This window comes from Hyperolius riggenbachi, chromosome 7, assembly GCF_040937935.1.
Source record: "Hyperolius riggenbachi isolate aHypRig1 chromosome 7, aHypRig1.pri, whole genome shotgun sequence".
NCBI lineage: Eukaryota > Metazoa > Chordata > Amphibia > Anura > Hyperoliidae > Hyperolius > Hyperolius riggenbachi.
This window is the reverse complement of record NC_090652.1, coordinates 189,447,019-189,460,703: the sequence shown is the minus strand read 5'-3', so window position 1 is coordinate 189,460,703 and position 13,685 is coordinate 189,447,019. Positions and strand designations below refer to the sequence as shown.

Here is a 13,685-nt window from a genome sequence, read left to right as displayed (position 1 = left end):
ATGCGCCCAGGTATAGGACAATGCGCAATAGGTGTCATCGCGACGTGCATGCGCCCAGGTATACGGCGCAAAATATGCGTCATCACCCAATCGTGGTCAAAATACATCCTTATGATTATTCTAACTCTTTGAATTTGATTTATTTCCCTTATCCATTTATTGATATTCGTTTAGAAGGACCTGATAGGGAGGGGCTCTTGACCTTACGGACTCTGGACAGTTTCTTCTCTCAGCAGCGGACAATTGTGAGAAAGGTTACATCCATTGAGTTTCAATGGGAGAATTAAACTGAATCTATTTTCACACTACTAATGCTAGGGTCATCAAACTTGGCAAAGTTAGCCACTGGCGTAATGGAGTTTAAGGCTTTAAAAAGTGGGTAGAGTCTCCAACAGCCAATATGATTTCTTCCATGGATTTAAATAAGGAAATTTAGACTGCTGCAATGCTCACACTTTTAAAGCAGGGTTTCCGAGAGTTTTTATACTAGATTTGGTTGACTGTGGTTTATATAACTAGCATCTTCAAGCCAAGATGATAAAGATAGTTGGATATTTTAGTTTCTGCAGGGGTGTCGGTTGAAAAGGGTGCCCGAGCTGCCTGTATGAAAAGGGCGCCGCCATAGACATCAATGTTATTTCTGGAAATATGGGTTACAAGGTGTAGAAAAGGGCGCCCTTTGATATAGTTTTGATATAGGCTACAAGCGGGCGCCCCTTTGTAGCCCATATTTTTTCGGCTACAAGGTTTTCGGCTACAGAAGGGCACTCCTGTGTAGCCCATATTTTTTCAGCTACAAGGTTTTTGGCTACAGTAGGTCGCCCCTTTCTAGCCCATATTTTTTATTCAGCCGAGTTTTGATATAGGCTACAGGCGCTGGAAGCCAAATTATTTCATTCCCCCACTATCCATGGCGGCCTGGAGGGGGAATAGTAATTAACACATCCCGGAGTTTTTTTGTAGCCGAAGTTTTTATATGGGCTACACCAGGCGCCTTTTTTGTAGCCGAAGTTTTTATATGGGCTACACCAGGCGCCTTTTTTGTAGCCGAAGTTTTTATATGGGCTATACCAGGCGCCTTTTTTTGTAGCCGAAGTTTGTATATGGGCTCCACCAGGCGCCCTTTTTTACAGTCGCCCTTTTCATGTAAACCCTCTGCAGGACGTGAGTATGATGGATTGTTCTATCCAACCACTGATTTTATACAAAATAAGAAAAGATTTTCTGTATTTGGTTTATCATAGCTTTTCATCTTTTTGTTAATCATTATACATCATACAAGGGTTTTCTAGAATGGTACATAAACCTTTCAATACTGATACTAATCCTGGCTCTGAGGTCTGTACAGTAAGTTTGAACCACTTTTCCTTTTATTTACATAATACTAAAAATACTTACCATAGCACCTTTTAGTCCAGGACTACCGTTAGTACCAGAAGGGCCAGGAGGACCACCAGCTCCAGCGAGACCAGGAGAACCAGGAATACCAGCAGGACCCTTGAATTGATGAAAATGAATACATTATTGATTAACATTAATACATTAAAAGATGAATAAATGAATCAGTTACAATCTAACAGGGGTGAAACATTTCAACAGTTTGTGTATACACACAATTTCATTACAGACTTTGAGTGTATTGTTCTCCTTCTGCAAGTTATCACAGAATCACTAAATTTTGAAATTAAAACTCTGGGGGATAGGGCAGCATATAACCTGGTAAATGATTACCTGTTCTTCCTTTCACTAGGTAAAGAAAGAAGCTGGGGCCATTTCGATTCCTCTGTGATCTGATCATTATCAGTTCAGTCTGGAAGTACTTGCAGAGATAGAATCAAGTAAGAAACATAATGGTACTAAGAAGGCGTGGCTTGATGCCGAGCTGGATAGCTGCTTGATTCCCTATCTTTCCCTGCACCTCCATTATAGCGGCTCTCTTTTCTGCCCGATACGTGCCTGCTTTTCAGGGATGTTCCTAACCACTCGCCATGGCCAACAAGAGGAAGAAGGAAATGCTTAACCAAACTGATGGAGTTCTTCTCCAACACGGCGCTGGCCAGACACAAGATGGTGCCCACACTTCACACAGGAACAAGCTGCTCCTCACTCCCCTTGTCTCTGTAGGTCTCCCACAACGATCCTCCGTTGCTGCAGAGGTGAGGGGACCTGGTGGAAGCGGAGCCTCCACACCAGAATCCCCCACTACCATGAGTCCTCTGAAATAGAGGCTCACGACTGACCCCTCAGACTAGGTAGGCTGCATGTCTGCTCCAGAATCTATACAGGCAGACTCAATAAAACTGTTTCCTGCAACAGACCAGCGACTGACACAAGCCTTTGTAAAAGATTTCATGATGCCCTTCAGGGGTGCCCTGTATAACGACATTAGACTGCTTTCAGAGCAAATGCTATACCTAACTACTGAATCTAATGAGAGAGTGACACATATAGAAACTAAAATGTCTGATTATGCCTCTGCTAAAAATGAGCTAGTGGATGCACACAAAGAATTGGTAGAAGAGGTTCACAGCCTAAAAGAGAAACTCATAGACTTTGAGGATCACATTAGACATAATAAGGTAAAAAACTGGGGTGTCTGAATTGATTCCCACAGCTGACTTACATAAAGTGATGCTTCCACAGACCCCAGAGCATGAGTTAGTGATTGACAGAGCTCACAGGCTCCCCAAGCCAGGCTTCCTCCCAGAGAAAGTCCCACGTGATGTTATTGCCCGCATCCACTTTTATCACGTTAAGGAAGCCTTTCTCCTAGCAGCAAGGAAATGTCAGAAACTTCTCTCCCCATACAAAGGATTGTCCTTATTCATAGATATTTCCCAGACCACCCTTTTGATGAGATGCTCTCTTATTCCGGTAATTGCTGCTTTAAGAATAAGGAACATGCCCATACAGATGTGGTTTCCCAGTGAAACTACTGATTCAAAAGCAAGGAGAGAGGTTCTGGGGAACCATCCTCTAATGCAGAAGAACTTTTAACCTGACCCTTGGAGTGATGCCATTCCTCTCTGGTGACCTAGTCCCAAGAGATGCAACTCCTCAATAGGATCTTGCCCCTGTTTCTTTTCTTGTTTTTGTTGTTGTTTATAAACTCTCTCTTTCTCTCCCTACCCCTACGATGGCTGTTCCCATGGTAATGTTCTACACTCAAAACTACTCGGAGTGTTGTACAGGTAATAAAAATCACACACTTTGTCAGTTAGAACCTGACCTGAATGTAAATTCAGTGACATACATTTGTCACTCTTGGTCACCTGATCAATAGTACATGACCTTAGGTGAGCAAGTGGTAAGAAAATCAATAAATAAGCAATAAAAATGCAAGGCAGAGTATGGCCTCAATTCACTAAGCAGTTTAGACTAGTCTGCTAATAGTTATTAGTCTACTGATGGTTTGGTCAGCTGCATCAAAGGGGAATTTACTATTACTAAATATTTTAAACCTGTTTTTAGACCAGTTCTAAACCATTTCATGATTAGGTGGGTAAAGCAGGAAAAATGACCAAAAGATGCAATTCACAAACAAGTAGCTATGACTGACATTCTTCTCCTTTGATGAGCTCTCCTCTGCATACAATTAAACGCCTGCATAATTAATTCAAAAGGTTCCATCCTCACATCTAAAATAGCTCACAGAATTACTTTACCAACAAGAAATCAGCTGGTTTAATCTCTGTCAGAAAAATTGGGCTTGATTACTCTTTGTTTGCCTTTGTGAATTGTGTCATTACTGAATGTTAGACCGGGTCTAAAAACAGGTCTAAAACATTACACCAAACCATCAGTAGACTAAAAAACCACCTGTAGACTAGTCTAAACCAGGGGTGCTCAGCAGGACCCCGAATGCAAAGTTTCCCCGAAAATTCGGGTGGTTTTTGGGGTTTGCCGAATGCGAAACCGAACCCGAATGCTGCAATCCTAGCCGAACCCGAATACGAAGCCTGCCGAATGTGCGCACTCGAATTCGGCCGGATGGAGCTGTGGGTTCGGTTTCGGCTTCGGGATTCGGGGATGACATCATTGGGCCAATCAGAAGTCCTCCTGCCGAGGACCTGGCAACCCTAGCAACCAATCAGAGGAGGGGAGTCTGGCCCTTCCCTCCTCTATATAAGGCAGCGGCCATCTTGCGGAGCCACGCACTTGTGTGACTGCTGCTGGTACTGAGAGTTTCTCCAGTGCTGTGCTGTGTCTGAGCAAGTGCTTTTCACTGCTAAACCTAGCGTTTTGCTTCCAAAACACCTCCTAAACACATTTATTGTTGTCTTATATAGTTAGCTAGTATTTTGATTGTTTTTAGTCAGCTAGTGTATAGTGTATACTGTGCTAGGCTAGTGTTAGTCTGTGTGCAGGCTAGGCCTGCTAGCCTAGGTGGCCTTAGCCTACTACTAGCTTAGGTAGGTTAGGGATTCTAGTTAGTTGTGTACTTTGTAGTACTAGTTTAGTTAATTATTACTGCTGTAGTCTGTTACTTTATTAGTTTCAGTACTGTGTTAGTTAGTTACTGACTGTGACAGGCCACCACCAGCATCTGTTGTGAGTGACCTGTGACTGTCTGTCGCCTGCCCGAGCCTATGGATTGATTGCGTCTGACCGTGTGTGACCGATTGTAATTGTCACCGACTGTCTGCCGCACGACTTACTTATAGTGTAGTACACTAGGGGCTTGATTCACAAAGCGGTGCTAACCTACTTAGCACGTCTAAAGTCTTTAGGCGCGCTAACCAGGGTGCTAAGTAGGTTAGCACCGGTTTTCTCAATTGAGAAATCCGGTGCTAACCTACTTAACACCCTGGTTAGCATGTCTAAAGACTTTAGACGTGCTAAGGAGGTTAGCACCGCTTTGTGAATCAAGCCCTAGGTGTTTCTTAGTTACCTGCGTGCGTGCGTGCGTGCGTACTACTACTAGTGTCTACTGAGGAGCACAAATCTAGCCTAGTTCAACACCTCAGACAATACCAACAAGCAATAACCAAGAAAAAATCAGACTTTATCTCGCACAAAATATCTACAGCCAACAACAGAGCTGCTCAACTCTTCCACACAGTGGAATCACTCTGCAATCCTTCCTGCCTAAAAGTCCCAACCACATACTCCAGGGAAAGGTGTGAAGAATTCTCTGCCTTCTTCACAAACAAGGTGTCTACCATCCGTGCCAGCATTACACCAACTACATCAATTGACCACTGGACGTTGCATATGCCTACTACCGTACCACCATGGCAAGTCTTTGACACTCTGAGTGTAGAAGATTTTGGAATTCTCATTCAAAGTCTCCGCCCCACTACCTGCGACCTAGATCCTGGCCCAACTGGATCCTTAATGCAGTGCCCAGAGCTGATCAGGCCAGCACTTCACAAAATCACTCAGTGCTCCTTGCAAAGTGGTCTTTTCCCAGAAGAACTAAAGAAAGCAATCATAAAACCCCTCCTGAAGAAACCATCACTAGATCCTGATTCTGTAACCAACTACAGACCTGTGGCGAACTTACCATTCCTATCAAAAGTTATCGAGAAAGCAGTCGCCAACCAGCTAGAAGCCAGGCTTACAGATAACAACATCTTTGATACTTTTCAGTCAGGATTCAGGAAAAGGCACAGCACTGAAACAGCATTAGTCTGAGTAATGAATGATCTACTTACTGCAAGGGACAAGGGTGATTGCTCAATTCTGATTCTTCTTGACTTGTCAGCAGCATTTGATACTGTGGATCATGAAATTCTTATCCAGCGACTGAAGAATTACTGTGGCCTAAGGGGTACTGTTCTTAGATGGTTTCAGACCTTCCTATCTGGCAGGACACAGCAAGTATGTCTGGGCACACACTACTCTAATCCAGTGCCACTTGCCTATGGAGTTCCACAGGGTTCTGTACTATCACCATTACTCTTTGCAGCCTACATGCTCCCACTGGGCAAAATAATCCAGAACTATGGCCTAGGATACCATTGTTATGCAGATGACACACAACTGTATCTGTCCTTCAAGCCTGGCACCCAAGACCCATCAGCATCCATAAATGCATGTCTAGTGGATTTACAAAATTGGATGAACACCAGCTGGCTGAGGCTGAACTCTGACAAAACAGAGGTGTTGGTGGTAGGTGGTCCACACATGATGGATAAAGTTCAAAACGCTCACCACCTCAAACTAGCAATTGGGGGAGATACTGTACAATATAAAGACTCTGTGCGAAACCTTGGGGTGATCCTGGATGGAAATCTAAAACTCAGACAGCAGGTATCAGCTGTCGTCAAGTCTTCCTTCTTCCATCTAAGAAATATAGCGAAAATCAAACACCTTATCCCAGCTGAAGACCTACCTGCCCTGGTTCACGCATTTGTATCCTCCCGCCTAGACTACTGCAACGCCCTGTTCATCGGATCTACAGATAAGGCTCTGCGCCCCTTACAGCTAGTACAGAATGCTGCAGCCAGACTCCTAGCCAATGCCCCCCGCAGCTCACACATCACCCCAGTACTGCAAACTCTTCACTGGTTGCCAGTAAAATGGAGAATCAATTTTAAGATCTGCCTGCTAACATTCAAGGCTCTACACCACATGGGACCCAAATACATAGCGGATCTATTGGAACTTTATGCCCCTTCACGCACCCTCCGCTCTGCCAACAAGATGAAGCTGGTTATTCCCAGGATACACTTAACATTTGGTGCTCGGGCCTTTTCCTACGCAGCCCCTACTCTATGGAACTCACTTCCACAATCAGTACGAGAGGCTCCTTCTCTGGACAGCTTTAAAAAAAGGCTAAAAACTCACCTCTTTTCCCGAGCCTTTGAGACTGCATAATGCAGGGTCACAGCGCTTTGAGTCCCCAGGGAGAAAAGCGCTATATAAATATTATTGTTATTATTGTTGTTACTATACTACTAGTACCCGTTCACTTTTTTTTTTTCCCACTGTTACTGTGTGATTTTATAATCATCTGTAGTGTGTGTAATAAATAAGAGTTACAACACATACAGGCCACCACCAGCATCTGTTGTGAGTGACTTGTGACTGTCTGTCACCTGCCCGAGCCTATTGATCGATTGATTGCGTGTGACCGTGTGTGAGCGATTGTAATTGTCACTGACTGTCTGCCGCACGACTTACTTATAGCGTAGTACGCTAGGTGTTTCTTAGTTACCTGCATGCGTACTACTACTAGTGTCTACTACTATACTACTAGTCTTCTAGTACCCGTTCACTTATTTTTTTTTCACTGTTACTGTGTGATTTTATAATCATCTGTAGTGTGTGTAATAAATAAGAGTTACAACACATACAGGCCACCACAAGCATTCGTCGTGAGTGACCTGTGACTGTCTGTCACCTGCCCGAGCCTATTGATCGATTGATTGCGTCTGACCGTGTGTGACAGATTGTAATTGTCACCGACTGTCTGCCGCACGACTTACTTATAGCGTAGTACGCTAGGTGTTTCTTAGTTACCTGCGTGCGTACTACTACTAGCGTCTACTACTATACTACTAGTCTACTAGTACCCATTCACTTATTTTTTTTTTCACTGTTACTGTGTGATTTTATAATCATCTGTAGTGTGTGTAATAAATAAGAGTTACAACACATACAGGCCACCACCAGCATCCGTTGTGAGTGACTTGTGACTGTCTGTCACCTGCCCCAGCCTATTGATCGATTGATTGCATCTGACCGTGTGTGAGGCTGTGAGCAATTGAAATTGTCACCGACTGTCTGCCGCATGACTTACTTATAGCGTAGTATGCTAGGTGTTTCTTAGTTACCTGCGTGCGTACTACTACTAGTGTCTACTACTATACTACTAGTCTACTAGTACCCGTTCGCTTATTTTTTTTTTCACTGTTACTGTGTAATTTTATTATCATCTGTAGTGTGTGTAATAAATAAGAGTTACAACACATACAGGCCACCACCAGCATCCGTTGTGAGTGACTTGTGACTGTCTGTCACCTGCCCGAGCCTATTGATCGATTGATTGCGTCTGACCGTGTGTGAGCGATTGTAATTGTCACCGACTGTCTGCCGCACGACTTACTTATAGCGTAGTGCGCTAGGTGTTTCTTAGTTACCTGCGTGCGTACTACTACTAGTGTCTACTTCTATACTACTAGTACCCGTTCACTTATTTTTTTTTTTCACTGTTACTGTGTGATTTTATTATCATCTGTAGTGTGTGTAATAAATAAGAGTTACAACACATACAGGCCACCACCCGCATCCATTGTGAGTGACTTGTGACTGTCTGTCACCTGCCCGAGCCTATTGATTGATTGATTGCGTCTGACCGTGTGTGACCGATTGTAATTGTCACCGACTGTCTGCCGCACGACTTACTTGTAGCGTAGTATGCTAGGTGTTTCTTAGTTACCTGTGTGCGTACTACTACTAGTGTCTACTACTATACTACTAGTCTACTAGTACCCGTTCACGTTCACTTTTTTTTTTTTTCACTTTTACTGTGTGATTTTATTATCATCTGTAGTGTGTAATAAATAAGAGTTATAACACATACAGGCCACCACCAGCATCCGTTGTGAGTGACTTGTGACTGTCTGTCACCTGCTCGAGCCTATTGATCGATTGATTGCATGTGACCGTGTGTGAGCGATTGTAATTGTCACCGACTGTCTGCCGCACGACTTACTTATAGCGTAGTACGCTAGGTGTTTCTTATTTACCTGCGTGCGTACTACTACTACTACTGCCTACTACTACTACTAGTCACCACCAAGTCACCACCAACACAGACTTTATTAAAGTTTACACCCTTTCCCGCCCTCTTCTACTTTTTTTTTTTTTACTGTATTTGTATAGTGCACAATGACTGGCAGAGGTAGAGGGCGAGGCACCACCAGGAGAGGCAGTGCCATTGCAGGAGCCACTGCCAGCAGCAGCAGGTCTGGGACTGGTCCGCCACCAGCCACTGACCGCAGGGAGGAGGGAGCAGAGGTGCAACAGCAGCGTGTTGCGCCCATCTTTGAGACGGGTCGTCGCCCACGGCCCATTGGGGAGAGTCAGGTGCAGGCTGTGGTGGAAATGATGGCGGGGCAGGAAGCCACCTTTTCCAGCCAGGCCTCCAGCACCAGCGAGACCAGTGCCACCAGCACCAGCACTCCTGTCTGCAGCAGGCCTCCACCAGTGCTTGAGGCCATGGTCACGGTGACCCCATCGACCAGCCTGCCCTCAATGAGCAAGCTCTTCTCTCTGAGACTGTGACCATGTACAGGGATGTTTTGGAGAAGTATGAGTTGGAGATGATAGGGCCATCCAAGGAGGAGGAGGAGGAGTTTGAGGTGCAGAAGTTTGTTGCTGGCGCTGAGGAGGAGGGGCGTGATGCAGGGGATGTTGGGGTAGAGGAGTTGGTTGAGGCGGGCTCACAGGATATGTTTGGGGTTGATGATGATGACTTGATAGATCCTTCCTATGTGCCACCAGTACCACCAGCACAGTTGGTTGAAGGCAGCTCGTCATCGGAGGAGGAGGCGTCTCTGGCGCAGAGGCGCGCCAGCAGCAAGGCGGCCAGCACAGGGCGTGGAAGGCAGGAGCCACAGCCTGCTGCTTCAGTCGCTACCACCACCCGCAGCAAACCTCTAACTAAAACCAAAAAGGCACAATCCTCCAAGGGCACCCAAAAACCCCAGCCCTCAAGCTCAAAGAGCAGGTTGAAGTCCCTAGTCTGGCGGTACTTCACCAAGTGCCTAGTGGACCCGACCCGTGCAATTTGCAACAGTTGCAATCTCAGTCTCAGCAGAGGTTGTGATATCCACAAATTGAGTACCTCGTGCCTGCAGACCCACTTACAGAGCAGACATTTTGAGGACTTTAATGAGTTGGAGAAGCTTATGCAAAGTGGTGCAGGCAGTGGTCAGAGCCAGACAGCCACTGCACAGATTTCAGCAGCAGCAGCAGCAGCCGACCCTCCTGCCCATCCAGCAGCAGCAGCAGGAGCACAGCAGCAACTCACTCCCACCCACCCCCTGGGCAGCCAGTCCTCGGTGGCCTCATCAGCTCCCTCCACAGTGGCCTCATCAGCTCCCTCCACAGTGGCCTCCTCATCCTCCCGTGCAGGCAAACGCCGCCAGACCCTGCTCAGCGAAGCATTCCCCGGTGTGACCAAGGTGCTGCCTCCCGCCCACAGGCGCATCCGGTTGCTGAACGGGTTGCTTGCCCGGGCCATGTGTTCCCAGCTCCTGCCATATTCCTTTGTGTAGGAGGGGAGTGACATCAGAGCGCTGCTGCAGGTTGGGATCCCGGAGTGGAAAGTCCCCAGCCGCCACTATTTCTCCCGCAGGGCGATCCCAGCACTGCACCACTCTGCCATGGCGAACATGGGCCACGCGCTGGATCACGCTGTGAGTGCGCGGATCCACATAACCATGGATTCATGGAGCAGCCGGTTTGGGACAGAGCGCTATCTGTCCTTTACGGCCCACTGGGTCAGCCTGGTGGAAAGCCCGAGCGAGGAAGCAGCAGGTCCATCCTCGGGCGCAGCAGCACCAGTCGCCCACTACGTGGTGCCACCGCGGGGGGGTCAGGGGAGAAGCAGCAGCTCCCGCCGCCAAGCGATCCCGTCTCTCCAGCAGCGTGAAGGCCCGCCACTGCCAAGCGCTGCTGGAGATGAAAAGTCTGGGGAAAAACTCCTTGACGGCATCAAACGTGCTCCGGTAACTCAGGGAGCAGGAGAGGACATGGCTGACCCCCAGAGGCCTCACTGTGGGATTGGTGGTGTCCGACAATGCCGCCAACCTGCTGTCTGCCATCAGCAGTGGAGACTTGCTCCACGTCCCTTGCTTGGCCCACGTCCTGAACCTGGTGGTGCAAAAGTTCATGCGCACCTACCTGGGGATGGAGGAGCTGTTAGAAGCAACGCGGAAAATTGTGCGCACTTTCCGCCGCTCAGCAGCTGCCGCAGCAACACTGGCAGACGTCCAGCAGCAGGAGGGCCTGCCACGACACCACCCTGGCGATGTTGGAGCGGCTGATTGAGCAGAGGAGGGCTGTCAACCGGTACATCTATGATGCCACTGTCACCGGCACCGGCAGCAGAAGCAGCCCCACACTCCAGCTCCTCACCAACGCACAATGGGGGAAGATGCAGCAGGTCTGCTTGGTGTTGGCTCCCTTCCTGCAGGGAACCAAGCTGGTGAGTGAACAACGGGCATCCCTCTGCCAGTGAGTGCCCTTTGTTTGTCTGCTGGACAGGGCACTTGGCGATTTGGTGGATTTGGGAGAGGAGGCCCTGAAGCAGCTGGAACAGCAGCCGCCTGCGCAGTCCACTGCTCCGCAGGTATTTGAGTCCCTGGAGGAGGAGGAGGAGGAGGAATTGGAGGTGCTGGATGTTGCTGCTGGGGGGGAACATTTGAGCGCAGCAGCAGTGGTGCGAGGGTGGAGAGAGGAGGAAGAGTCTCAGGGGCAAGAGGAGGAGGAGGACGCTGACACTGATGTCTCTGTTAGACGGTCTACCCTGCTCCCCATGGCAGCGCACATGCTGCGCTGCCTGCGCACAGACCCCAGGGTCAAGCGGATGCAAGCGAGGGAGGACACCTGCATCAGCATGATCCTGGACCGACGGCTGAGGGGGAGGTGGGATCAGTTTCTGCCTGCCAGAGACCGTGAGCAGCGAGCAAGGGAGTTGCAGGAGATCCTTGTTTGGCGACTGTAGAAAGCCTTCCCCCCGCCTTCCACTCCCTCTGTCCCTATCCAGCAGCCAGCAGGACAGCAGCAGGTGCCTGCGGCTAGTGTTGGGCGAACAGTGTTCGCCACTGTTCGGGTTCTGCAGAACATCACCCTGTTCGAGTGATGTTCGAGTTCGGCCGAACACCAGGTGTACGGCCAAACCGTTCGGCCACATGGCCGAACTAAGAGCGCATGGCCGAACGTTCCCCGAACGTCCGGCTAGCGCTGTGATTGGCCGAACGGGTCACGTGGTTCGGACCCGAACGCGCTCTGATTGGCCGAACTGTCACGTGGTTCGGGTAAATAAATACCCGAACCACGTCATATCTCCGCCATTTGTCTGTGGGTTTAGCTTTGGGTAGGCAGGCAGGGTAGTTCGCGCTCCAGCCACGCTAGCCAGGGTCCCCCCAGTCATTGTGTCGCTGCTGGGAATAGTAGTACACCGCTCGCTCAGCCACACTATATAGCATTCTGTTTACTGCCACTCTGTGTCTGCTGGGAATAGTAGTACACCGCTCGCTCAGCCACACTATATAGCATTCTGTTTACTGCCACTCTGTGTACCTCGCTCAGCCACACTATATAGCATTCTGTTTACTGCCACTCTGTGTCTGCTGGGAATAGTAGTACACCGCTCGCTCAGCCACACTATATAGCAGTGGTGCTCAAATACCCCTTTTTAAAGTTCGAGTTTGGTCGAATTCGAATAGTAAATTATTCGAGGTCAGTCGAATATTCGAGTCGAATAATTTTTACTATTCGATTCGACCTCGGACTTCGAGCTCACTATTCGAGTCGGTATTCGAGCTCATTATTTGAGCTGACTATTCGAATTGGCCTTAAATAGCTTCCAACACTTGTTTTGAGGGTGAATGATGCAAGAAACATCTTTTTTTCCAAGTAACAACAGCAAGTGATTATGTGGGGATGTTCCTTTAAAAAAAAAAAAAAAAAGGTGGAAAGAGAAGTTGTGTCCAGAATTTTGTTCAGTCCTCCTCCTCCTCCTCCTCCTCCTCCTCCTCCTTCTTCTTCTTCTTCTTCTTCTCCTCCTCCTCTTTCTTCTCCTTCTTCTTCTATATCGTCTTCTTCTTCTTCACTTATTTCTCTTTTCAATTTTTTTTTTAAAGAAATGCAGCTATTTTTGAGCGTAACAAATAGCTGGTGGCGCACGCATGTTGGAAGCGCCATTGTATGTGCTCCCTGGTAGTGGAAACACACAGACAGCAGGAGGTAAATTCAGCAGCAGGAGGAGGAGGAGGAGTGTGTGGCAGCAGGCAGTCAATGAGGCAGGCAGCGTGACATAATAGCCCTGGTACCTAGCGGTGATACCAGGGCTGTAAATAAACACAGCAGGCAGGAGGGCCCAGACAACGGTCGTGCAGCCCACATCATGTCCAATACACAACTGGGACAACACAGTTTTCAACCCGGGCACCTCTGAAAAATTAAACTTTTTTTTTTTATGGTTTTTTGGTTTTGTTTGTAAAACAAATTACACAGATATATAGCTATTTTTTGACGTAATAGCTGGTGGCAGAGTGGCAGCAGAATGTAATTCTGTGTACCCTGGCAGTGGGAAACACAGACCGACAGCAGCAGCAGCAGGAGGAATGGAGGAGTAATGTGAGCAGCTATTGTTTGACGTAATAGCTGGTGGCAGAGTGGCAGCAGAATGTAATTCTGTGTACCCTGGCAGTGGGAAACACAGACAGACAGCAGCAGCAGCAGGAGGAATGGAGGAGTAGTGTGAGTGTGGCAGAAGGCAGGCAGCGTGACATAATAGTCCTGGTACCTAGCGGGTGATATCAAGGCTGTAAATAAACACAACAGGAGGTCCCAGACAGCGGTCGTGCAGCCCACATCGTGTCCAATACACAACTGGGACAACACAGTTTTCAACCCGGGCACCTCAGAAAAATTAACCCTTTTTTTTTTTATGGTTTTGTAGTTTTGGTTTTACAACCAATTACACAGATATAGCTATTTTTTGA

The 13,685-nt window shown here is 47.7% G+C and overlaps 1 protein-coding gene across 1 annotated transcript in view; it reads right to left on the bottom strand.

The window, feature by feature from the left end:
- COL3A1 (collagen type III alpha 1 chain) overlaps positions 1-13,685 on the bottom strand; it is a 2,242,195-nt gene that overhangs the window by 1,474,762 nt on the left and 753,748 nt on the right. The window contains exon 18 of the mRNA XM_068244947.1: positions 1,399-1,497. Within this exon, the coding sequence (XP_068101048.1) occupies positions 1,399-1,497 (99 nt within the window). The remainder of the gene's footprint in view (positions 1-1,398; positions 1,498-13,685) is intronic.